Source organism: Aotus nancymaae, unplaced genomic scaffold, assembly GCF_030222135.1.
Source record: "Aotus nancymaae isolate 86718 unplaced genomic scaffold, 86718_ANA_hifiasm-v0.15.2.pri h1tg000072l, whole genome shotgun sequence".
Lineage (NCBI taxonomy): Eukaryota > Metazoa > Chordata > Mammalia > Primates > Aotidae > Aotus > Aotus nancymaae.
The window spans coordinates 15,205,485-15,233,309 of NW_026988487.1; the positions used below are offsets into that span (position 1 = coordinate 15,205,485).

The following is a 27,825-nucleotide window of genomic DNA, read 5'->3' on the forward strand; positions in this document are numbered from 1 at the left end:
CTTGGATTTCAAAATATAAATTATTCACAATAGAGTAAGTCTATTTTGGCACACATTATCCTTGTATTCTCAGCATTGTTTTATAGGCTTTTCTAGTCAACTTAGGGAGGAGGGGGAAATAGAAAAAGCATTACAACACACAAATCTGCTTTTTCCTTCTTGATTTCATTCGATAAAAATTTGGAAAATACATAAAAATAAAAGTAAATAAAAACCACTGAAAATTCCTCTACCCAGAGATAATTATTATTAATACTCTGGCCTACAGCTTCTGCTTATTCTTTTTCTGTGAACAGACAGATGTTCTTAAAATATATCTTAAATAAGGGTTATACTGTACATAGTAACAGTTAATAAGCCTTTATATTTGCCAGGGACTGCCTTTTATGTTTTTTGCTTAGGGATATAAAGAGAGTATGAGCAATTTCTTTCTTCTTCTTGTTTTTTGTGCAGTTTCAAAATCTTCTCTAATAAAATCTTTTTTGTTTTTTTGGAGACAGATTCTTGCTCTGTCGCCCAAGCTGGAGCGCAGTGGCACAATCTGTGTGATCTTCTTGGGTCAGTGCAACCTCTGCCTCCTGCCTGAGCCTCCTGAGTAGCTGGGATTATAGGCGCACGCCACCATGCCCAGCTAATTTTTGTATTTTTATTAGAGAAGGGGTTTCACCATGTTGGCCAGGCAAATCTCGAACTCTTGACCTTAGGTAATTTACCCACCATGGTCTCCTATAGTGCTGAGATTACAGGTGTGAGCCACTGTGCCCAGCTGTCTCTAATAAAATCTGGAAAAATGGGAAGAAAAGTTATCTTTCTCTCATGTAAGTCTGGTTTAGAATGTGCTTTTTTTGAGCTAGATGACACAGCCATTCCTCTGAAACCCATCATCCAGCTGTAAAGCATGAAATCACCAGTAACATTTCCCATGAATCTTCATCTTTTCAATTACTGTGAGATCTTGTAAAGACCAAGGCTACTGAAAAGAAGGTCCTGGTAGCAATAACACCCTGTGCAAAAAAATATTCTACTGTTTTTTTGACTATTGCTTTCATATAATTTTTGGAAAGTTCACCTTTTCCAGGAAAGAACATTTGTTAGGCCAGGAGCAGTGGCTCATGCCTATAATCCCAGCACTTTGGAAGGCTGAGGCAGGCGGAGACCAGTCTGGCAAACATGGTGAACCCCATCACTACTAAAAATACAAAAATTAGCTGGCCATGGTGACATGTGCCTGTAGTCCTAGCTACTTGGGAGGTTGAAGCGGGAGAATTGCTTGAACTCGGGGAGTGGAGGTTGTAGTGAGCCGAGATTATGCCACTGCATTCCAACCTGGGTGACAAAGTGAGACTTGGTCTCAAAAAATAAAATACAATCAAATATTCTGTTAAAAAAAAACCATGAACTGTTTTGGCATAACTTTAGGAATCTGAAGGAGAATCCTGTCTGTAAGGTCAGACAGTAACTAGCTACTCTTCTTTCTCTGCTATAGAATACCTTGGAAGTGCAGAAAGATCAATTTAGAGCAAAAGAAACATCATGATGAATTTACAAAGCAGGCACTAAGTATAAAACAAAATTTTAAAATACGGCCGGGTGCGATGGCTCACACCTGCAATTCCAGCACTTTGGGAGGTTGAGGTGGGTGGATCACCTGAGGTCAGGAGTTCGAGACCAGCCTGGCCAACATGGTGAGACCCTGTCTCTACTAAAAAATATAAAAATTAGCTGGGCGTGGTGGCACACGCCCGTAATCCCAGCTACTCGGGAGGCTGAGGCAGGAGAATTGCTTGAACCTGAGAGGCGGATGTTACAGTGAGCTGACATCACACTATTGCACTCCAGCCTGGGCAACAGAGTGAGAGTGAGGTTCCATCTCAAAAACAAAAAAAAATTCCAAAATAGTCACAGAAGTTTGAACACATAGATCTAAAAACGAAAGAAACATCAGCTTTACCTTAGGCCTTTATCTAACTTATAGTACACTGGGAAGATTTAATAAAATCATACTGACAAGGACTTAACAAGGCAAAGGTAGAACAGAATAAGACATCTGAGCAATAAAATATTAAAAACAATTTTTTTAAGTTAAAAATTAGCAGGCTGGGTGTAGTGGCTCACACCTGTAATCCCAGCACTTTGGTAGGCTGAGGCAGGAGGATTGAGGCCAGGAGTTTAAGACCAGCCTGGGCAACAGTGAGACCCCATGTTTAAAAAGTAAAAATTAAAAAATTAGCCAGTTGTGGTGGCATATGCCTGTAGTCCTAGGTACTCTGCAGGCTGAAGTGAGGGGATCACTTAAGCCCAGGAGTTTGAGGCTGCAGTGAGCTATGACTGTGCCATTGCACTCTAGCCTGAATGACAGAGTGAGATCCTGTCTCTTAAAAAAAAATTAGCTTAACAACTCAGGCATTCTTTTTTTTTGAGACAAAGTTTCACTGTCACCAGGCTGGAGTGCAATGGCCTGATCTTGGCTCACCACAACTTCCGCTTCCCGCAACCTCTGCTTTCTGGTTTCAAGCGATTCTCTTGCCTCAGCCTCCCAAGTAGCTGGGATTACAGGCATGTGCCACCATGCCCAGCTAATTTTGGATTTTTTGTAGAGACAGGGTTTCTTCATGTTGGTCAGGCTGGTTGTGAACTCCTGACGTCAGGTGATCTGCCCGCCTCGGCCTCCCAAAGTGCTGGATTTATAGGTGTGAGCCACCGTGACTGGCCTACTTAGGCATTCGTTTAACTTGACTGGAAATACCTTGTTTTCTTAAGTATTACAAACATTACTTTGAAAGCTTCTTTATATCACTGATATGCTTACAAATTGATTCTTTTAAATAATGCATACTCAAATTTCAGCCCAATTCCTTTAAACTCAAATTTCAAATTAGTAAAATATGAATAATGAAATTTTATGGTATTGCAGTTCTTGACTATGGAGACTCTATTGTACCCTGGGGTGAAGCTTCTCAGGCCTTTGCAGACAACAGAAACCATAGGATTCTTTTGGTCTTTTTTTTTTTGAGACGGAGTTTCACTCTTGTTACCCAGGCTGGAGTGCAATGGCGCGATCTCGGCTCACCGCAACCTCCGCCTCCTGGGTTCAGGCAATTCTCCTGCCTCAGCCTCCTGAGTAGCTGGGATTACAGGCACGCGCCACCATGCCCAGCTAATTTTTTGTATTTTTAGTAGAGACGGGGTTTCACCATGTTGACCAGGATGGTCTCGATCTCTTGACCTCGTGATCCACCCGCTTCGGCCTCCCAAAGTGCTGGGATTACAGGCGTGAGCCACTGCGCCCGGCCTCTTTTTGTCTTTTTGAGATGGAGTCTCACTCTGTCACCCAGGCTGGAGTGCAGTGGTGTGATCTCAGCTCACTGCAACTTCCGCCTCCCGGGTTCAAGTGATTCTCTTGCCTCAGCCTCCCGAGTAGCTGGGATTACAGGCGCCTGCCACCACGCCCGGCTAATTTTTGTATTTTTAGTAGAGATGGGGTTTCACCATATTGGCTGAGCTAGTCTCAAACTCCTGACCTCAAATGATCCGCCCGCCTCGGCCTCCCAAAGTGTTGGGATTACAGGTGTGAGCTACCATGCCCGGCAAGAATGGGATTCTTTATATGTGGCAGATACATGCTATTGACAGTGACTAATATTCCTAAGTAAGATTAATTCCCCAAGAGAAAAGATTAGGGAGGAACATCCTTCTTATAACTCCTCAGGACATAATGGAGAAAAACTTCCATAATCCTTACCAAACTGACTTACATGTCGGTGAAGAGAGCTGGAGAGTCAGGCCGGTGGGACTGTACATCTTGCATAGCATTCCATTCATTGACTGAGGATTGATCTGAGTTGATATGGCTCTCATAATAACTCACCCAGGTGAGAAACAGGCTGCCTGGGTAATAGTTATGCACTCTGGCGACTTCACAAGCCTTGTGTAAGCTCTGTAGTGCAGACCTGAAAGATATGCTGGGAAATGAGCCCCATAGAACTGTGGGGTACCAAAGGCCAAATAACCTGTGTACCCCAAACTCTTCTAATTTTTAATTTCTATAGAATTTATCCTCTGGAGAATCTACTCCCTGAAATTCAAGATTCTCCAATTCTGATTATACTATATTATCTATCCACAGCAATGAACAAGACATTTGCTGAAAGAGATGATGCATCATTAAGATAGGGAGAAGGTGGGGAAGGAGAGCTGACAACTCACCAGTAAAAAATAGGTCCAGGTACCTATGGAGTACCTGATCCTATACTATAGTTGGAAACATGCAGTGACTGCTGTATCAATAGAAAACTAAAGATCTAAATAATTTACCATATAAAGATTTGTTTTCCTCAGCACAGGATGTTACAGCATACATTTTCTGCAATTCTTAAGAGGTTTCACAAAGATCACATAGATAGATGTCCCTAAGCCTTGAGGACATGTCCTATGTCCTTTAATGTCCAGGAAATACTGATCTAATAATAGTTATTATTCTTGCTGCCTTAGTATCCTAGTCTCTTTAAATCCATGAGCTACTTTCTAAGAACAGATCTGATTATTCTTTTTTGTTGAGATAGTGTCTCCTTCTGTTGCCCAGGCTGGAGTGCAGTGGCATGTTCTGTGCTCACTGCAACCTCCACCTCCTGGGTTCAAGCGATTCTCATGCCTCAGCCTCCCAAGTAGTAGCTAGGATTACAGGCACATGCCACTACACCAGCCTAATTTTTGTATTTTTAGTAGAGATGGGTTTTTGCCATGTTAGTCAGGCTGGTCTCGAACTCCTAGCCTTCAAGAGATCTGCCCATCTTGGCCTCTGAAAATGCTGGGATTACAGGCATGAGCCACCCCACCTGGCTTAGCTCTGGTAATTCTGAGACTAATTAAACCTTCTGACTGTCTGAACTCAGGAGCCCAAGAAGAGTAAACAAGCTGAAAAGTACGTTTTTCGTTATATATGTGGGAAAAGCTTAAGCTAGAATACTAGGAAGTTATAAAAGAGCAAGAATCTTTCTACATTTTGTTTACCTAAGTGACTAAAAGAATACCTACTTCATAGGTGAAGTTCAATTAGTATTTGTTGAGTGAAATGTCTTATTAGCTATAAACTAATGTCTAAGAAAAAAAGACATTTATGGCCAGGCACGGTGGCTCATGCCTGTAATCTCAGCACTCTGGGAGGCCAAGGGGGGTGGATTACTTGAGGTCTGGAGATCGAGATCAGCCTGGTCTACATTGTGAAACCCTGTCTGTACTAAAAATACAAGAATTAGCCGGGCATGGTGGCACATGCCTGTAGTCCCAGGTACTTGGGAGGCTGAGGCGAGAGAATTGCTTGAACCTGGGAGACAGAGGCTGCAGTTAGCTGAGATCATGCCATTGCACTCCAGCCTGGGTGACAGAGCAAGACTCTGTACCAAAAACAAAAAAGTCTTTTTGTTTCCCCATAACAAAAGTGATCCATGCCCACTATAGAAAATCAGGGACCTCAGAGAAAAGGCAGAAATATCCTGTAATCCTACCACCCTGAAATAATCACTCTTAAGGTTTTAGTGTACATCTTTCCAGTCTTTTTGTCTATGCATAGATGTACAATAAACAAAAATATGACCATATTCTCCATTCCACTTATAACTTGATCTTTTGCTTTACAGCCTATCATCAACATCATTCCGTCTCAAATATTTCCAACTGGATTTTTTTGTTTTTGTTTTTTGTTTTGAGATAGAGTCTTGCTCCATTACCCAGGCTGGAGTGCAATGGTGCTCTCTCGGCTCACCACAACCTCTGCCTCCCAGGTTCAAGCCATTCTCTTGCCTCAGCCTCCCAAGTAGCTGGGATTACAGATGGGTGCCACCATGCCTGGCTAATTTTTGTATTTTTAAGTAGAGATGGGGTTTTACCATGTTGGTCAGGCTAGTCTCAAACCCCTGACCATGTGATCCACCTGCCTCAGCCTCCCAAAGTGCTGGGATTACAGGCATGAGCCACTGCGCCTGGCTCCAACTGGATCATTTTTAATGGCTGCATAATATTTAATAATATAGATATACCATAATTCACTAATTCCTAATTTTCAATCATTTAGATTGTTTTTCTTTCTTTTTTCTTTTCTTTTCTTTTTTGAAACGGAGTCTAGCTTTGTTGCCAGGAGTACAGTGGCACGATCTCAGCTCATTGCAACCTCCACCTCCCAGGTTCAAGCAATTCTCCTGTCTCAGCCTCCCGAGGAGCTGGAATTACAGGTGCCCGCCACCACACCTGGTTAAGTTTTGTATTTTTAGTAGAGATGGAGTTTCACCATTTTGATCAGGGTGGTCTTGAACTCCTGACCTCAGGTGATCCACCCATCTGACCTCCCAAGGGGCTGGGATTACAGGCGTGAGCCACCGTGCCTGGCTTGTTTTTCATTTTTTGCTATTATTAGAACACTGACAAACATTCTTAGAGCTAAAATCTTTGTACACATCCATATTTACAAACAGAGTAAACTCATAGAAGTGGAGTTTACTAGGTCAAAGATCATGCAAAATGGTAAGGCGTAATGGCAAATCACTCTCCAGAAAGGCTGCTCCAGTTAATTCTTCTACCAATAGTACATAACAGTGTTTGTTCCTTGAATCTCTGTCAACCCTATACAATGTAAATTAAGAAAACAAATTTAAACCAATTTAATAAGAGAAAAACATGTAATTCTATTTTTATTAGGAAAACACATTTTTCCTTAAAAGCAAAGTTGCAGAGTCTTTTAGAAATGCTTTCAATTATTTAAAGTAAGCCAAAGTCTCAAGAGAATAATCTGAGAATTTCAGTTTCATTATACAGATTCAAAGGTAAGAGCCAGCTTAGTGCAACTTACAGAATGCCTAATGCATGTTTCTTCATCTAAGAAACACATGCTCCAAAAGCATATGCCAGAGTCTGGTGCAACTGCTCTAAAATACACTCAAGGCTTAGCCACTTCAGATACTCCAGCATCGGAGTGCGAAGCTGCAGTAACTATCTTCCTGTGAAGGAAACACCTGGTCTAAATGCTGCTTTGATCCACACATCATCTATTTTTTTTCCCCTGTGACTTCAACTCACTACTCCCCATAAGGTACATCAAGAAAAGTTTATTCTGCAATAAGCTAACAGAGCTAGGATGGGGTGTCCAATTTTTTGGCTTCCTTGGGCCACGTTGGAAGAACTGTCTTGGGCTACACATAAAATACACTAATGATAGATGATGACTTAAAAATAAATTGCAAAAAAATCTCATATTTTAGGAAAGTTTTATGAATTAGGATTAGAATTTTAGGAAAGTTATATGAATTTAGGAAAGTTTTATGAATTTGTGTTGGGCCATATTTAAAGCCGTCGTGGGCTGTATATGGCCCATGGACCATGGGTTGGACAAACTTGCTTTAGAACATCAAAGCTTGGCTGGATGCAGTTGGCTCACGCCTGTAATCCCAGCACTTTGGGAGGCTGAGGAGGGCAGATCACGAGGTCAGGAGATTGAGACCATCCTGGCTAACATGGTGAAACCCAATCTCTACTAAAAATACAAAAAATTAGCCAGGTGTGGTGGCATGCTTCTGTAGTCCCAGCTACTTGGGAGGCTGAGGCAGGAGAATTGCTTGAACTCAGGAGGTGGAGGCTGCAGTGAGCTGAGATTGCACCACTGCACTCCAGCCTGGGTGACAGAGCAAAACTTAATCTCAAAAAAAAAAAAAAGAACATTACTTGAATTAAGACTGCTCTGTACGCTTCCCCAAAATATACCCCAAAACACTGTCATTTATGGTTGTTACTGCTGTTTGGTTTTACTTGTTACTTAGCCAGTCAGGGATCTGAATTTAATTTTCTTATTCAGCTGCCTGTTCTGTAGCAGAAGTCCCTGTGAGGAGTGGAATGGACAGAATGCAAGCAAAACAAGAAATAAAAGAGCCTGAAAAAAACTCCAGGGAGATAATCTACCCTTGAAAAACAGAATTGATAGGATGGAGGTGGGTGGAGTCCAAAGACTCACCGAACAATTAAATCTTATCATTTCCTGCAGTAATTAAGATAGGACAGAGTTTCAGGTCATGTGTTTAGACCAGATTTTTAGAGTTAGGGCTTATTTTGCAGGTAAGTTTCTCATGGAAAACTTAAAACATTTATGACCTCCTTTGACTAAGGCTCAGTTAAATTCAAATCCCTGACAGGGGGATGGATACTGAATCTTAGTCACATCATTCTCTAGTTATATAATTATAATTTTCTAGATAATCTAGAATAAAAGAATAAAAGGCCAGGTGCAGTGGCTCACATCTGCAATACCAGCACTTTGGGAGGCCGAGGCAGGAGGACTGCCTGAGGCCAGGAGTTCAAGACCAGCCTGGGCAACACAGAGAGACCTCAGTCTCTAAAAAAAAATAAAATAAATTAGCCATGCCTATAGTCATAGCTGCTTAGGAGGCTGAGGTAGAAAGAACACTCGAGCCCAGGAGTTAGAGGCTGCCATGAGCTATGATTGCACCACTGCATTCCAGCCTGGGCGACAGAGGGAGGCCCTGTCTCTTTAAAAGAGAGAGAGAGATGGAGATAGAGATGAGAGAGAGAAAGACATCTATCCCATCTAAGTGTAAGAAATACTCTGCTGAGACTTGATTATGACAAAAATAAATGAATAAAAGAAAAGAGAGACATACTCTCAGGCCAGTTACGTAACCCCTCCAAAACCTGTTTTCTCATCCACAATAAGGGGCTAATATTATTTTGGGGGCTTGGTATGATGATTAAATATAATCCATGTAAATAACCCCAAAATGTCCATATAACAGCTGATGGTTATTAGCAAGTATAATGTTTTCTCTAGGCTTTATTTGCATTATGAAAATAGCCACCGGCAGTTTAAATGGAAATTTATCTATAAAGTAACTGTGAATGCTATCCCTGATTACCTTAAGAAATAGCTAATGCAGGCCAGGTGAGGTGGGTCACGCCTGTAATCCCAGCATTTGGGAGGCTGAGGCAGGTGGATCACGAGGTCAGGAGTTCCAGACCAGCCTGGCCAATGTGGTAAAACCCCATCTCTACTAAAAAATACAAAAAAATTAGCCGGGCGTGGTGGCGTGCCTGTAGTTCAGCTACTTGGAAGGCTGAGGCAGGAGAATCACCTGAACCTGGGAGGTGAAGGCTGCAGTGAGCCGAGATTGCACCACTGCACTCCAGCCTATGAGACTCCGTCTCCAAAAATAAAAAAGAAAAGAAATAGCTAGTGCACAGCAGTGTGATGTTCTAGACTTGGCTCTAAGTCCACTAAGTAACTAACTTAGTCAATGTGTCCGTAATAAAACTCAGTTTCAACTGGCTTATCTGAACCATTAAGTCTCTGCCAGAGCCTAGAATATCATCTCTGAATTTCACTTGTTCACCAACACTCAAGGCCTTCTAATTGCAACAATTTGAATATTGCATTTCTAGGTCATCTTTAACTATGGTGGTTACATGAACAGATCATTCAGCATTTTCATAGCAAACTGTACCATTTCAAATATTTCTCACAACATATTGCTCGAATAACATTAAAACACTTTTGTAGAGATAGTAAAGTCATCTTACCACATTGCCTGCACAGATACAGGTTTGAAGATGTGAACTCTGTTATCAGTCGATACGCTGAACCCACTAAGGACAAATGAGAACAAGACAAAAATCCACAAATTAGGGTAGGTTATTTCAGTTGTAAGTTTTCAAGGATGTTTCCCAGGCTAACAACTGGCTCAGTAGAAGGAATTATCAGGCATTTCATGTAGAAGTTTTAACTAGAGCATAAGACTTGACCGAAAAGGTTCAACAAATTGTCTGACTTCATCTACCAGGCAAAATGAATGGATTCCCATATTGGAGTTAGGGAATTAAATGCAGTTTCCCAGCTGTAGCTGTGGACAAACTGTTCTGTATATTTCTATTTGGAAGTCTTGTGGGTTCTTAGCAAACCTGACCCTGGTTTTATAAACTGGAGCAAACATCTTGGTCTCTCGGGGACACATTCTAAAAACATTAGGAGGTAGGTGGGGGTGGGGTCACTGGAAGGAACTGGCACAGGAAAGGGGTTATACTGTAGGCTGACAGCTGGCAGAAGCGGCAAGAGGTTATTTGAAACAGAACATATCATCCTTTGGGAGAGCATTGCAACAGTCCCACATGCTCAGATTAAAGAGCCAACAAACTAGTTCTTCTTTGTCTTGATTCCTACCACAATTGGCCTAGAAGAACAGAAGTGAGAGACCCTGGCAAGTTGTATTTTTACTTCATTTTACAAAACAGAAGTTTAAAAGGACTCTTTGAGTTGCTGACATGAAAGTTCAGTTGGCACACTGGACCACCCTTTTAGCTGAATGAATGGGCACTAAAATGGAACCTCACCCCTTGGCTTTCTGTAACAGAATGAAAAAGGAAATCTCTTACCCATCACCATCCAAATGAATTAGTGTGTCGCTCCAGAGAGGCAAAACTAAGCCCATGGTACAAGTGCTACTGCAAGAGAAGAAATAGTCCACAAGTTATTCCTGTTACTCTGGGAAGCAGTCTTTTGTTTACTAACTCTTTCAACACCAAGGAAAAACGCTTAAATTCCAAATTCTGGCATATGTGTTATAGTGAAGAAATTTCTATCATATTACTATTAATCTTATGTATTAATCTCCTGAAGACTCAGGAACTGTTTTTTTTTTTTTTAAAGAGATAGTAAGTCAGTTCCTTAAATATTTAATGAAGAAAACTTACTGACTCAGCTTCCTACATTGTCATCTTGCAGATGGCCACTATCTAAAAAATGCAGATGATTGCTATTGTCTTGCATTTGGCAGATCTTAGCACAGGGTACAGAGCCCAACTCAACTAAAGGAATTTTTTTTTTTTTTGAGATAGAGTCTCACTCTGTTGCCCAGGCTGGAGTGTAGTGACACACTCTTGGCTCACTGAAATCTCTACCTCCCAGGTTTGAGAAATGCCCCTGCCTCAGTCTCCCCAGTAGCTGGGATTACAGGTGCGTGCCACCATGCCCTGCTAATTTTTTTGTACTTTTAGTAGAGATGGGGTTTCACATGTTGGCCAGGCTAGTCTTGAACTCCTTATCTCAAGTGATCCACCCACCTCAGCTTCCTAAAGTGTTGGGATTATAGGCGTGAGCCAGGATGTCCAGCCCCAAGGATTATTTTTAATGCCAATAACTATTGCTGGTTGCTGGAGACCTTGGGTTGTGTGATTTGCCTCTAATTCTCAGATTTACATAGATTTAATGAACACCAGAACACATTCAATAGACTAAAAGGGAAAGGGAATTAAAAATATAAAGAAGTAATTGTTAATAGCTTGTGATCAAGACAAACAAAACAGACACAACACAACTTAAATCAATGAAACACTGCTTTGTGACTGTGTACTGAGCTAGCACTGCTGAAACACAGAGTTAACAGAAATGTCAACAACCACCAGGGTAGCCCTAGTATGGTATTTAAAAATACTATTTCTTTCTTTTTTTTTGAGACAGAGTCTCCCTCTGTCACCCAGGCTGGAGGGCCGTGGTACAATCTCAGTTCACTGTAACCTCTGCCTCCTGGATTCAAGTGATTCTCCTGCCTCGGCCTCTCGCTGGGATTATAGGCATGCACCACCATGCCTCGCTAATTTTTGTATTTTTAGTGGCGATGAGGTTTTGCCATGTTGACCAGGCTGGTCTCGAACTCCTGGCCTCAAAATGATCCACCCGTCTCAGCCTTCCAAAATGCTGAGATTACAGGCATGAGCCACTGCACCAGGCCTAAAATGCTATTTCAATCACACAATAGCCCAGGAAGGACTTTAAGTTAATGGAAGAGGTTGGTACAGAAAGCCATGGACCCCTGATTGCATGCTCTATCACACCTCTTCGCTGGGAAACAGTAACCTACTCCAGATCACTGCCATTGTCTCTCCTTAAGGCTGCTGTAACTTGCTTTTCCCCTCTGGCTAGCCTCCGAAAGGCTTCTATGATACTCCAAGCCAATCTATCTAGAGAGGCAGCATGGTGTAGTAGAAAGAATCTGGCACATGGGAGGTGGAAAAGCACAGTATGGTTAAGAGGATGGGCTCTGTTTCTGGCACTAATTGTATAAACAGATGAATTACTTAATTGTTTTATGCCTTAATTTCTTCATTTGTAAAACTAGGATAAAAATATCTTCTTCATTGTACTGTTTTGAAGATTACATTTTTAAAAAGTGTATAATACTGCCTAAGCGCCTAAAATGTAATAGTCATTGAACAAAAGATCTGGGATTGATTTCCTTCAGTATTACAACTTCTTTTAAAAAATTATTTAACCTCTCTCAGACTTAATTTCTTCATCTTAAACTGTGAATAACAAAACCTATTCTCACAGGTATAGGTGTAAAGACATAACATAAATATGAATATGAATCTGTAATGGGTGTTCCAAATACATCTGAAAGTGATTTTTTTTTTTTTTTGAGACGGAGTTTCACTCTTGTTACCCAGGCTGGAGTGCAATGGCGCGATCTCGGCTCACCGCAACCTCCGCCTCCTAGGTTCAGGCAATTCTCCTGCCTCAGCCTCCTGAGTAGCTGGGATTACAGGCACGCACCACCATACCCAGCTAATTTTTTGTATTTTTAGTGGAGACGGGGTTTCACCATGTTGACCAGGATGGTCTCAATCTCTTGACCTCGTGATCCACCCGCCTTGGCCTCCCAAAGTGCTGGGATTACAGGCGTGAGCCACCGTGCCCAGCTGAAAGTGATTGTTTTTAAAGCATTATTTAAGTGATTGTTTTTAAAGCATTATTTAAATGTTTTAAAAATAGCATGAGGAATACCAAACTTTTAACTGTTAAGAGTTACTGCAGGGCTAAAGGAGGCCAGCCCTTAGTTGGGCTTTCCACTACACTTGCTGGCCTGTGCTACTTAACACCTTACTAGTGATTCCAGAGCTCAGGAGATTCAAATCAAGACCGAAACAGCTTATCCACATTGGAACCTGGACCTGAACAACAGAAGCACAACTACCATGCCAGACTCCAGAAGCAAGTAAGACAGCTCTACCACAAGTTTTGTTGAGTAGATGAGATGGGCACACAAAACATTTTTTCTGAAGATGAAGTGGGGATAGTTTTATGATAGCTTTTTTTTTGTATTTAGTGAGTGCTTAGCCAGGTTCTTAGCAACAAGTATAATTTGGAGTATAAATATGATGGGTTGGTAGTCCAGTGACAAATCTAGAAATTAACTATATAAAAAGAAAGCTTCAAAAGAATATGATCTATAAGCTTGTGACCAGATTTTGGTTAACTTTTGGACAAGTGACATCGATATACAGAAACTAACATTACATTTTTGGCTTGTATTCAGGCCAGAATGCTTTCTCACATTAAGAAGTAGCTTTTTCACACAACAGGAAGGAAAGGGCTGATTAAGGCATACTTTGTATTTTTATCTAGGTTACCTGAGTCTCTCAAGATTTTTTTCCTTTAAAGTATAACTACTTATTTTAGTAAATATTCAACTCATTCAATAAAAATTTATTTAGTGCCTACTATGTACCAGACATTTCAAGGTGTTGGGGATACAAAAAGAAATTTAAAAACCAAACAAAACCATGAAGCTCTATGATAACAAAATATGTTACATTTTAGAAATCAAGACTTTGCTGCATTTTAAAAAGATTTATTACTTATAATACTCAAAAAACTTACAAATAGGCTAAATGAATTGGCTGCAATGCATTATTAAGAACTAGTTGTACTTGTCATAATCTGGGCTCCACTTTGGCTTAATACCATTTAAGCATTAATATTTTACAGTCTCAGACATGAAATGATAACAAATTCAAATTCCTTCACTGACAACTGAGACAGAAATGATTTTAGATTACCTGAGTACCTGAGACTTCTAACCGTCCAAGGAACTCATTAAAGTAGAGGATGTATGGGAATTTCACAATAGCAAGTTTACCATACAGAATGAAAACTAGTTTCCAGCTTTTCATGACTTATTTTGTCTTCTATAAACTAAAATTTCCTTTGGCTAGTGACACTGGTCACATATGATTCAGACAAAACCACTGCAAAAGACAGATGTAGTTTACTGAGTATAAACTACTGGGTATCTTTATTAATATGCATTCTTTCTGGTAAAGTTCAGGACAAAGTGAAAGAGATAAGATTAGACATGTGCTTGCTCATATTCTGGGTCAGGAGAATCTGCAGTTATTGTCTTCTGTCTTTAGGGGAGGACTCAACTGAAGCTTCATAAGGTTCCTGTTCCTGTTCTATAGGTTTTCAAGGGAGGGGGTCAGGGAGAACTGAACAAAGGAAATAGGAGCTAGACAGCGCTGTCCAACTGAACTTTCGGCAAGAAGGGAAAATGTTCTATACATGTACTGTCTAATACGATAGCCACTAGCACATAAGGTTACTGAATACTTGAAATGTGACTAGTCAGAATTGAGGAATTGAAATTTCATTTAATTTTAACCTATTCAAAAAGACACATGCATACTGTGTGCGGTGGCTCATGCCTATAATCGCAGCACTCAGGAAGGCAGAGGCAGGAGCCCAGGAGTTGAGATCAGCCTGGGCAACACAGAGAGACCCTGTTCTCCACAAAAAGCAGGGGAAAAAAAAGAAAAGAAGAGAAAAAAAGAATAGAAGAGAAGAGGAAGGAAGGAAAGGGCACATATGATTAGTGGCTACTATACTGGACAATACAGATCTAGAGAGATTAAAAACCTAAATTAAAGGTCCTAAAATCCTAATGAATGTAAACAAGGTAGGTGCTGTTATAGGAAAATACTTACTGAAAGCTCTGATGCTTAGGTAACATCAGAAGTTAAAACCATCCAGGAGAAAGCTTCCTAAATGTGGTTTATAAGCCTGTGTAAATTCAGAGCCTACAACTGAATACTGTAAGTGGTATACAAGCTAATAACTTTGGATTTGTGATCCCTGTTAACCCCCAAGTCATTTTCAGGTTGACTTCTATATAGGAATGAGGTAAACACTGGTTCGGGAAACTTCCTAGTGACAATGTGATTTTTCTCTCTCAACATCAGGACAATTACAATCATTCCCAGGGTCCTCTCCTCTCTTTGTGACTAAATTCCCCTAGGCCTGGGTCACACCCCTAGCTACTCCATAGTTCCATTCTTGTCCTGAAACAGGAAGTCAATGCTTTCAGACATCTGGCAGGATTTCCTGAGGCTTATTATCCAGAGTGTAAAGATCTGCTTAGCAGCCACATTCCACAGTCTTCCAAACGTTTCTCCAGAAAAAGTGGGGAAAATACAAAAGGAAAGCAACAAACCTTAAGGACACACCTAAAAAGCCAGGTGTTGCGTATTATCTTTAATCATAGAATGTAAAGTACAGCTAAAGTCAAAGGTACATAATAAGAAAAGGTTCTGCTTTGAGTTTAAGGAGCCATCCTGTACCGTCCCACCTCCCCTATCCTTTTTAACTCAATAGAAGGAAAAAGGAGGCATAACATGTGGTAAAAGTAAGGTTTAAGGACATGGAAAAATAAAACAGATTGTGGTTTAAGTGGGATCTCTTTGAATCTGGGACCACTGGTGCCCTAGAATCACCAAAGTGAATCATTACTGATTACAACAGGGTAGGCCAGGTGCAAGGCTCATGCCTGTAATCCCAGCACCTTGGGAAGCCAAAGCAGGAGGATCGCCGAAGTCCAGGAATTCAACACCAGCCTGGCCAACATAAGGAAATCTCATCTCTAGAAAAATTAGGAGAAAAACAAAAGGAGACCAGACAGCTGGGCATGGTGGTGCATGCCTGTATTTCTAGCTACTTAGGTTAGGAGGATGAGGTGGAAGGATCCCTAGAACCCAGGAGGAATTTGAGGCTGTAGTGAGCTGTGACTGCACCAGCGCACTTCAGCCTGGGCAATAGAGTGAGACTTTGTCTCAAAAAAAAAAAAGAGGGCCTGGCGCGGTGGCTCACGCCTGTAATCCCAGCACTTTGGGAGGCTGAGGCGGGTGGATCACGAGGTCAAGAGATCAAGACCATCCTGGTCAACATGGTGAAACCCCGTCTCTACTAAAAATACAAAATATTAGCTGGGCACGGTGGCACGTGCCTGTAATCCCAGCTACTCAGGAGGCTGAGGCAGGAGAATTGCCTGAACCCAGGAGGCAGAGGTTGCGGTGAGCCGAGATCGTGCCATTGCACTCCAGCCTGGGTAACAAGAGCGAAACTCCGTCTCAAAAAAAAAAAAAAAAAAAAAAGAAATAAAAAAAGAAAACAAACATAGAACAGACTGCCAAGAAAAATCAGCTTTTTTTTTTACCTGGAAATGTAACTTTGAAACCACTTGCTTTATATCATGACTATCTAAAGATGAGACAAAGGTATGGAATAATGGTAAACGCACAACCAAAGACATTCACTAAACATTCTTGTCTCTTAAGACTGTGGCTAAGCTACTTATGTTCTCTCGTTTTATGTCTTGAACTTTAACAGCAGAACTGCACAAGACATTTTTGTGATAAAAGGCAAGTGGGGCCGGGCATGGTGGCTCATGCCTGTAATCCTAGCACTTTGGGAGGCCGAGGCGGGCAGATCACTTGAGGTAAGGAGTTTGAAACTGGTCAACATGGCAAAACCCCATCTCTACTAAAAATACAAAAATTAGCCAGGCATAATGGTGCACACATGTAATCCCAGCTACTCCAGAGGCTGAGGCAGGAAAGTCACTTGAACCCGGGAGGTGGAAGTTGCAGTGAGCCGAGATTGTGCCACTGCACTCCAGCCTGTGCAAAAGAGTGACACTCCATCTCAAAAAAAAAAAAAAAAAAAGCAACTGGAATAGATTACTTAAAAAAAGCAGTTTTCATATTTTGAAATGTTACCACCATACCTGTCATTAGAGGAGAAATCCATTCCTAGGACGATGCTTTCTTCAGTGTCTTGTCTACCATTAGTTGAAACCACTACCATATAGCGTGTTCGATTTTGGTAAGTACTTTCCAGTCTTACAGCCTGTAAGTTAGCAGACAACAGAAAAATTATGAAATTTAGAACATTAATTTCAGATCATTTCAACCCTTTTTCATCAGCATCTTAAAGCATACTCAGGAAGGCAGCACAGCCAGTAGTTAAGAGACATAAATTTAAATCTCAGCTTGTACACTAGCTATAAAACCTTTGTTAAGTTACTAAATTAATTGGAGGTAGGTATAATAATACCTATTTGTCAGGTTGTTTTAAGAATCTTATAAAATAGTACACGTAAAGCACAGTGCTTGGCACACAGTAAATGTTGAATAAGATGTTTGCTATTAGTGTAATTTATAATAATTACCACAGTGTGTACTAAAGACTGAAGAGGGATGTGTGAGGTATATGAATGTGAGCATTGGTCTCAGAGATGCAATTCCCACAAACAATTATAATATGAAATAAACTATTAGCATCTTCTAAGGGGAGTATTGACTTTGCTATACTGAATTCCTGCACGTTAATATACCACGAGATTTTTTGTTTCAATAGTTAAAGGAGGTTTCATTTTCAGAAACTTCTCATTTTTTTGTCAAAAGTTTTAATTTATTGGTTAATTAAATTTTAAAAGAACACTCAGAAAATTTGAATATGGACAGGATCTTAGATGAAATTAAGTATTTACTGTTAGTGTAATAATGACATTGTGGTTACTGTGCCTTTTTCTTAAGTACCTGGAGTGAAATAACATGGTTTCTGAGTTTTACTTTAAAATGTTCCAACAAAAGCATTTAAAAAGGAGAGGGGATAGATTAAAGAAGTCAGGCAAAAGGTTGATGGTTATTTATTTATTTTTTTTTCTTTTTAAAGACAGGGTTTCACCATATTGGTCAGGCTGGTCTTGAACTCCCAACCTCAGGTGATCTGCCCGTCTTGGCCTCCAAAGTGCTTGGATTACAGGCATGAGCCACCACGCCCGGCCAGGTTGATGGTTATTAAAGTTGAGTAATGGCCAGGCACGGTGGCTCATGCCCGTAATCCCAGCACTTTGGGAGGCTAAGGTGGGCAGATCACCTGAGGTCAGGAGTTCGAGACCAACCTGGTCAACATGGTGAAACACTGTCTCTACTAAAAATACAAAAAAAATTAGCTGGGTGTGGTGGCACACGCCTGTAATCCCAGCTACTCAGGAAGCTGAGGCAGGACAATCACTAGAACCCAGGAGGCAGAGGTTACACAGTGAGTTGACATTGTGCCACTGCGCTTCAGCCTGGATGACAGAGCAAAACTCCGGCTCAAAAAAAAAAAAAAAGCTAAGTAATGAGTTTATGAGGATGTATTTTCTACTTTGATATGTTTGGAAATTTCCTTAATAAGTTCAAAAAGATACCTTATAAGCCTTAAAAATAAAACAACTTCAGGCGATACATTCAAATATTTACTACACATATATTATATATATAATAACGATGCCAAGTGCTGAGGATTCAGTGGTGGAAGACAGAGACATGATTTATACCCTCCTTGGGTATACAGTCTAGTCTACGCTTCTTTCATTTGTTAATAATAATAGTTTTTAAATGACAGATTTTTTTTTTTTTTAAAGAGATGGAGTCTTGCTCTATCATACAACCTCTGCCTCCTGGGTTCAAGCAATTTTCCTGCCTTAGCCTCCCAAGTAGCTGGGACTACAGGTGCATGCTGCCACACCTGGCTAATTTTTTTTTTTTTTTTTTGTATTGTAGTAAAGACAGGGTTTCATTGTGTTGCCCAGGCTGGTCTCAAACTCCTCAGCTCAGGCAACCCACCTGCCTCGGCCTCCCAAGGTGCTAGGATTAAGGCGGGAGCCACGGCACCTGACCTTTTTGTTTGAGAAAGGGTCTCACTCTGTCACCCAGGCTGGAGTGAAATGGTGTGACCTCAGCTCACTGCAACCTCCATTTCCTGGGTTCAGGTGATTCTCCTGCCTCAGCCTCCTGAGTAACTGGGATTATGGGTACATGTCCGGCTAATTTTTGTATTTTTAGTAGGGATGGGGTTTCACCATGTTGGCCAGGCAACCAGGCTGGTTTTGAACTCCTGACCTCAGGTGATCAGCCCACCTCGGCCTACCAGTGCTGGGATTACAGGTGTGAGTCACTGCACCTAGCAAAATGATAGCTCTTTGAAACCAGGAAAATGTGATCTAGAGGCAAATTCTTCTGTATAAAATAACCCCTATTCCTTCGAAAAACAGAATTCTAATCCATTAACTGGCTCATATTTGTCAGAAATTTCTATTTGGAATTTTTTTTTCAGTGCTGCTGTTCTTGGAGTCTTCTTCCCCTTAACTCTGTAACTATTCCAAAATGACCAGGCCAAGAGAAAAAGAGGGATAGTTACACGGCTCAAATGAACCATTTAGCAAGGCAGAGGTGGCTATATTTTTGTTTCTACTCTGATACTCCTAGGAAAAGCTAGAGAAGCACAACTGGCAGAAGTGGCTACATTAAATCTTGTTTCTAATAGGAATGGATATAACAAGAATGTAATGTTTACCATTCTGATGCCAAATGCATAGAACAGAGAGCTGTACTTCTGACTTCATGTTCCATGAAGTAACTGAGCATTTAAAACCAAATTCACTTATGAGAAAATTAAGAAGAACTAACATTTAAATTAACTAAGGTCTAGAAGGCTGTGATCAAGGGTGGGATATTATACACATAGAACAATGGATAAAAAGTAAATGTACATGTGGTTGACTGGGAGGCAGTACTGACTCCTTGTCTGCTTGTAGAAACTCTACACAACATGTTAATTAACCAGAAAACCTGGTGCAGGTAAACTAGAATTTCTTATAAACAAGATCTCACATATTATTACATATTTATACTTGGGCCTCCCTTGGCCCAAGTTTGCTGAATATGTTAGCGGATCTTTTATTCTGTCAAGCCTCCAAGAATTTCTGGCAAGGCTCAAATACAAATGGCCTGAGAACAACTGAACTGTGTTTCTGACAATTTATCTACAGCTCCTACACCAACCAGTGGCAACCGATTAGCGAAGTCAAAGCTGATAAAAAGAAAAATAAAACTTTCATAAATATTACCTATAATGCAAGCTATCAGACTAAGTTAGAAGTGAGCTGCAAGAGTTTCTTTGTAAGTGATATTCATTGCAAACATTAGTTGTCTCTCTTTTTTTTTTTTTTTTCAGACAGAGTCTCACTCTGTTGCCTAGGCTGGAGTGCAGTGGTGCGATCTCAGCTCACTGCAACTTCCGGACCCTGGGTTCAAGCGATTCTGCCTCAGCCTCCCAAGTGGCTGGGATTACAAGTACCTGCCACTGCACCCGACTAATTTTTGTATTTTTAGTAGAGATGGGGTTTCACCATCTTGGCCATGCTGGTCTTGAACTCCTGACCTCGTGGTCCACCAGCCTTGGCTTCCCAAAGTGCTGGGATTACAGGCGTGAGCTACTGCGCCCAGCGAGTTGTCTCTTTTTAAAAAGTTTATTTTACCATATCAAAAGCATTTCAAATGTTTGGCTCTCCCTTGCTCACTCCAACTGTAACAGAAGATCCCAAACCTAATGAGAGGGGCCCCAGCCATTTCACATTGACTTAAGCTTGAATAACATGCATATCTCAGATCCATTCAATTTTAAGCTTCTTTTTTGTTTTTGTGTCTTATTCTGTTACCTAGGCTGGAATGCAGTGGGGTGATCTGCAACCTCTGCCTCCTGGGGTCAAGCAATCTTCCCACCTCAGCCTTCCAAAGAGCTGGGACCACAAGTGCCCACGCCTGGCTAATTTTTTTTATTTTTGGTAGAGACAGGGTTTCACCATGTTGTCCAGGCTGGTCAATTTTAAACTTCTTAGATGGAAGAATAGCACTTGAGAATTCCTGGGATTTGATCACAGGCCTCTACGTAGTACCTACAGCATTAATTCAACACCTATATCCTAATTAGAAGGAGACAAAATCTTTAAAGAAAAAATTCTGAAATGTGAGGGGATAAACCCAAGATTTTAAAGTTCCTTTTAGGCTGGGCACAGTGGCTCACACCTGTAATCCCAGAACTTTGGGAGGCTGAGATGGGCAGATCACTTGTGGTCAGGAGTTCCAGATCAGCTTGGCCAACATGGTGAAATCCTCTCTCTACTAAAAATACAAACAAACAAACAAATTAACTGGGCATGGTGGCGCACATCTATAATCCTAGCTACTTAGGAGGGTGAAGCAGGAGAATCGTTGGAATCGAGGAGGAGGAGGTTGCAGTAGGCTGAGATCTCACCACTGCACCCAGTCTGGGTGGCCGAGTGAGTGAATGAGACTCTCAAAAAAAAAAAGTTCCTTTTAAGCTTTAAGATCCTAGGTTAAGGAATTAAAAATCTATGTGTCACAGGCATAAGGAAAGTCTAACATCCATCCTGGTTTGAGGTTTATTTCACATTCCTCTGCTGGAGGTAAGAGTAAGCAAAATCTAATAATCTAATTTCTTAACATAATCAAAGAAATATAATTTAAAATGGAAGATTTGTACATAATACCCTAATTTTGAAAATGATGCCATTTCCAATGTTTCTTCAGTCTCCAAAACTTAGACTGAAATCAATGACTGGAATAAGACAATAATTGAGATGCATTTGATTAATCAACTAAAGTTCTCCTTGAAAAGGACACTACTGAAGTCCATTTCAATTGTCTAAACAAAACAATATTCTAGATTTTAAAACTTGGCAGCAATAGTAACTGAGTTTATATTTCCAAGAAACTACATTTACTGCTTAAATGTGGAAGCCTATTACAAGTTTCAGGTGAATTGGATCCAGCAATCTTAGGACTGAAGCAGTCCTGCCTCTGCTTCATTCCTGAAGAACTCAACCTGTTTTCAAAGCTCATCTATTAAAGAATAATGCTATTCCCTCAGCATCTAATTTAAATGCTTAACCTGATTACAAGCAGTTTACAAATACCACCTGATAAAAGAACTTCTCTTGTCCCAGCTCAGTGGCTCATGCCTATAATCCCAGCACTTTGGAAGGCCGAGGTGGGCGAATCACTTGAGGTCAGGGGTTTGAGACCAGCCTGGCCAACATGGTGAAACCCAGTCTCTACTAAAAATACAAAAATTAGCTGGGCATGGTGGTGTGTGCCTGTAATCCCAGCTACTCAGCAGGCTGAGTCAAGAGAATCTGTTGAACCCGGGAGGTGGAGGCTGCAGTGAGCCGAGATTGTGTCACTGCACTCCAGTCTGGGTGACAATGTGAGACTCCATCTCAAAAAAAGCAGGCCGGGTGCGGTGGCTCATGCCTGTCACAGCACTTTGGGAGGCCAAGGTGGTGGGGGCGGGGGGATCACGAGGTAAGAGATTGAGACTATCCTGGCCAACATGGTGAAACCCCGTCTCTACTAAAAATACAAAAATTAGCCGGGTGTGTTGGTGGACGCCTGTCGTCCCAGCTACTGGGAGGCTGAGGCAGGAGAATTGCTTAAACCCGGAGGCGGAGGCTGCAGTGAGCCGAGATTGCGCCACTGCACTCCAGCCTGGCGACAGAGCGACACTCCATTGCAAAAAAAAAAACAAAAAGGCTAGGCCGGGCGTGGTGGCCCGTGCCTGTAATCCCAGCTACTCAGGAGGTTGAGGCAGGAGAATTGCCTGAACCCAGGAGGCGGAGGTTGTGGTGAGCCGAGATCACACCACTGCGATCTCGAAACAAGAGCGAAACTCCAACTCAAAAAAAAAAAAAAAAAAAAAAGCTTCTCTCTTCAGCATCATCTAACATCAGGAAATACTCCTCTTTAAGCTTACATTATATCTTTACCTTTAATTTCTTTTCACCAAGAGTCTTACATCACGCTCCTGTGTGCATGATGTAAGACTCTTGGTGAAAAGAAATTAAATTAATTACCCCCAGTAAACTACATTATAAAAACCCAATGTCTAAGACAGGCAGTTCACCCAATCCATCAGAGAAAGGTTCCAAAAGTATGTAAATATTAAATTCTAGTCAAAAGAATGAAGCAAAATCAATAGCCAAAATTAAAACGGGCTTCACTTGTGACACTAATAAGCTAAAGAACACTGTATTCAAAAGAAAAAGATTAGAGCTTGAGGAAGTCTGATTTTTTTTAAACCGGTCTGCTTCTACTAAAAAAATATGAATTATATTCTGTGTAGCCATTAAAAACCATGATTTATTTATAGACATGGAAAGATATCCATGATAAACTAATGAAGAAAGTAGGTTACAAAAAGGTATTTCTATTTTTATCACATTTTTGTAAAACGAAACAATGCTCTTCTTCTCACTCTTTACACACACACACACACCTTTCTTATACATACATTTTTTTTTTTAAAGTGGAAGGATACTTATCCAAATTGCTAAGAATAATTTTCTCAGAGTGTAGAATACAGAGTGATTTTTATTTTTTTATTTATACCTTTTTGCATTGTTTGGGAGAAAAAAACCTCACATAATAGTTAGATAGAAAAAATAAACCAATTTCCACTTTAGAAAGCAACATATCATGAAAACCAAAATCATAAAACTTCTTATTTTCTTAAATTCTCCTGCAAAATACTCAAAAAAGACCTCTTTGTACCTTATCAGCACTTCAGCTTCAGTTAAGAACATCAACTGAAGTTACTTCAAATGTCCTGAAAATTCTTAATTTCCCAGTTTATTATTTTAATTAAATGGCTGATCTTTGGTAATGTGCAAGAGTACTATAAAACCACTTCCTTTATTTTACTATGTACTAAAGTTAATGCTTGATGTCTGTATTTGGAACACAGAGCTTCCCTGGAGGAAAAGATTGCCTTCGTCCTATTTTCAATGCTAAAGCAAAATGTGTGGTTTTGTTGGGTTATTTAAAAAAACAAAAGCGGCTAGCCACAGTGGCTCACCCCTGTAATTCCAGCACTTTGGGAAGCCGAGGTGGGTGTATCACAAGGTCAAGAGATCGAGACCATCCTGGCTGACATAAGTCAAACCCCGTCTCTACTAAAAAAAATACAAAAATTAGCTTGGCATCGTGGCATGCATCTGTAATCCCAGCTACTTGGGAGGTTGAGGCAGGAGAATTGCTTGAACCTGGGACATGGAGGTTGCAGTGAGACTCTGTCTCAAAAAAATAAATAAATAAAATAAAAAAAAATAATAATAATAAAGGCAAGACTTTTGACTAGGCACAGTGGCTCATTCCTGTAATCCCAGCACTTTAGGAGGCCGAGGTGGGCAGACCACCTGAGGTCAGAAGTTCAAGACGAACCTGGCCAACATGGTGAAACTCTGTCTCTACTAAAAATACAAAAAATTAGCTGGGCATGGTGCCACACACCTGTAATTCCAGCTACTCAAGAGGCTAAGACAGGAGAATCACTTGAACCAAGGAAGTGGAGGTTGCAGTGAGCTGAGATCACACCACTGAACTCCAGCTTGGGTGACAGAACAAGACTCTGTCTCAAAAAAAAAAAAAAAAAAAAAGCAAGACTTTCAGTTGACTATCAAACTTTTCTTTTAACCTTATGCACAAATCTTAAGAGTTTTAGCATTCCAAATTTAACTCAAAACAAAAGCCTTTGCTTTGAGTCTACAAATGCTCCTTTCAGTTAGGAAAGTGCTAATTTGTCCAAAGTCATACAATGCATTGACTCATTTTCTTGAAGATGACTCACTCAATAATCTGAAACATAATGACTATGTGTTTGTAACAATTCAAAACAACTGTAAAATGGCTTGCCATTTGAACTTTGAATTCAGAGGCATCGGTTACATTTTCTGAATTTATATTTTATAAATGTAAAGCAGCTGAAGATGCATATTTTAGTAAGAAAATATTTAATTGCCAGCTCTGCCTTTGTAACTGCTTCCTTCATGTTATTCCAAGTCTCCATGTAGTTAAAATTATTTTAATATTTAGAGGTTCAAACCAAACTCCAGAAGGTTATCAATAAGAAAACAATAAAGTGATATTAGATCTCTTTAAAGCTTTAGCTTTATCAAACAAATGTTGAAAGCTATCAGCAAATATTTACTGGGCATCCAGTATATGCAAGTGACTGTTGTTATGGGTTTTAGAAGAGATGTACTCCAAGTGCGATTCCTGGATCAGCAGCATCAGTGTGTTTCAAAACTGGTTTAAAAGTACAAATTATCATCCGGGCATGGTGGCACATGCCTGTAATCCCAGCACTTTGGGAGGCCAAGGCGAGCAGATCACAAGGTCAGGAGATAAGACTATCCTGCCAGCATGGTGAAATCCCGTCTCTACTAAAAATACACACAAAAAATTAGCTGGGCATGGTGGTGCACGTCTGTAATCCCAGCTACTCAGGAGGCTGAGGCAGGAGAACTGCGTGAACCTGGGAGGCGGAGGTTGCAGAGAGGTGAGATCGCGCCACTGCACTCCAGCCTGGTGACAAAGTGAGACTGTCTCAAAAAACAAAACAAAAACAAAAACAAAAAGCCCCAAATTATCTCTGCTTTACTAACCAAACTGTGTGTGTGGAGTTTAGTAACTGATGATTTAACAAAGCTCTCCAGGTGATTTTGATATACTTTAAAGTTTGGGAATCATTGCTTTGGATGATGATGATGATGGTAGACAGGGTCTTGCACTGTTGCCCAGACTGAGTGCAGTGGCGTGATCATAGCTCACTACAGCCTTAACCTGCCAGGCTCAGGCAATACTCCCACCTCAGCCCCCTAAGTAGCTGGAACTATTCGGGCATGCAACTACGCCCAGCTAATTTTTTACTTTTTGTAGAAACAGGGTTTTGCCATGTTGCCCAGGCTGGTCTTGAACTCCTGGGCTCAAGTGATCCTCCTGCCTTGGCCTCCCAAAGTGCTGGGATTACTAGCATGAGCCACCACACCCCAGCCACTCCAGATTATTAATACTGTAAGAAGGGCCAGGCGCGGTGGCTCAAGCCTGTAATCCCAGCACTTTGGGAGGCCGAGGCGGGTGGATCACGAGGTCAAGAGATCGAGACCATCCTGGTCAACATTGTGAAACCCCGTCTCTACTAATACAAAAAAATTAGCTGGGCATGGTGGCACGTGCCTGTGATCCCGGCTACTCAGGAGGCTGAGGCAGGAGAATTGCCTGAACCCAGGAGGCGGAGGTTGCGGTGAGCCGAGATTGCGCCATTGCACTCCAGCCTGGGTAACGAGAGCAAAACTCCATCTCAAAAAAAAAAAAAAAAATACTGTAAGAATTGCATCACTTTGTTCCCTTTTAAATAATAACAATGTTATTATTTTTTGAGACATAGTATCTCGCTCTGTCACCCAGGTTGGAGTGTAATGGTGTGATCTCAGCTCACTGCAACCTTCACCTCTCAGGTTTAAGCAATTCTGCTGCCTCAGCCTCATGAGTAGCTGGGACTACAGGGTGTGTGCCAACATGCCTGGCTAATTTTTGTTTTGTTTCGAGGTGGAGTCTCGCCCTGCCACCCAGGCTGTAGTGCAATGGCGTGATATTGGCTCACTGCAACCTCCACCTCCTGGGTTCAAGTGATTCTCCTGCTTCATTCTCCTAAGTAGCTGGGATTACAGGCACGTGCCACCACACCCAGCTAATTTTTGTATTTTTAGTAGAGCGGTGGTTTTACCATGTTGGCCAGGCTGGTCTCAAACTCCTGACCTTAGATGATCTGCCTGCCTCAGCCTCCCAAAGTGCTGGGATTACAGGCGTGAGCCACTTCGCCCAGCCCCATTTTTGTTTTTTTAGTAGAGACAGGGTTTCACCATGTTGGCCAGTCTAGTCTCGAAGTCCTGACATTAAGGGATCCATCTGCCTTGGCTTCCCAAAGTGCTGGGATTACAGGCATGAGCCACTGTGCCTGGCCCAAGACTACTATTTAATACTATAATAATAGGTGCGATATGGGCTCTCTCTCAGCCTCCCAAAGTGTTGGGATTACAAAGGTGAGCCACTGCGCCCAGCCTTAAATCATTATTTAAGAAAGAAATATATAAAGAAATACAGATAAGATTTATATAAATGTATAATGTTACTTTTGGTTAGGATATAAAATATTTAAAAAATTAAAATTAAGAATAAAATAACTATGAAAGGATTCCTTAAATTTTTATATAGTCTAACCAAAGGACTCATTACCACATATCTGGATTACTGCAATAACTACCCAGCAGGCCTCCCTGATTTAAAATGACCTTTTCCTCATCTCTAATCTGCATTAGCTTCTGAGGAATCTTCTCTAACTACTATAGCTGTCCCATGGCTTTCCTTGGCTCAAAAACCCGTAATGTTTCACAACTGCTTATTGAAAAGGGGGAGATACTATCTGTAGTTAGTAAGAGAGCAAGCAGCAAGCTTGTCCAACCCATGGCCCATGTGTCACATGGAGTCCAGGATGGCTTTCAATGTGGCCCAACGCAAATTCATAAACTTTTGAAAACATTATAAGGTACTGTGATTTTTTTTTTCTTTAAGCCAATCAACTATCATTAGTGTTAGTGTATTTTATGTGTGGCCCAAGACAATTCTTCTTCCAATATGGTCCAGGGAAGCCAGATGATTGGACACCACTGAGTGGGTCAGATGGGAAATATAAATAAGGGAAGTAAGCCACGTGAATATTAAATAGGTAGAAATACTTTCTAATTTCCACAAAGAAACATGCTCATCTCAGTTTTGTTTTCCTAGTTTTACTGGAGGTACTACTACTACAGTGCAGGAATGATGACAAATGGTGACACTGACTTAAGAAGGCAATAGGAAATGTGAAGATTATGGTGAATTAAGAACCCATGCCAGACCTCACCTAACTTTAAAATTCTGGCTTACATTAAAAAAAAAAAAAAACACTGTGATCCAAACAAAATGTCTGGCCTATACACTGCC

At 40.9% G+C, this 27,825-nt stretch overlaps 1 protein-coding gene across 4 annotated transcripts in view; it reads right to left on the reverse strand.

The window, feature by feature from the left end:
- Positions 1-27,825, reverse strand: part of SSH2 (slingshot protein phosphatase 2) — a 288,187-nt gene that overhangs the window by 44,965 nt on the left and 215,397 nt on the right. For 3 of the 4 annotated variants that reach the window (XM_012449294.2, XM_012449297.2, XM_012449296.2), the window contains 4 exons: positions 16,884-17,005; positions 10,423-10,491; positions 9,574-9,639; positions 3,756-3,950 (listed from right to left, as the gene is read on the reverse strand). In XM_012449294.2, coding sequence (XP_012304717.2) covers positions 3,756-3,950; positions 9,574-9,639; positions 10,423-10,491; positions 16,884-17,005 — 452 coding nt within the window. The remainder of the gene's footprint in view (positions 1-3,755; positions 3,951-9,573; positions 9,640-10,422; positions 10,492-16,883; positions 17,006-27,825) is intronic. The other variant, XM_012449295.2, reaches the window with a different exon arrangement.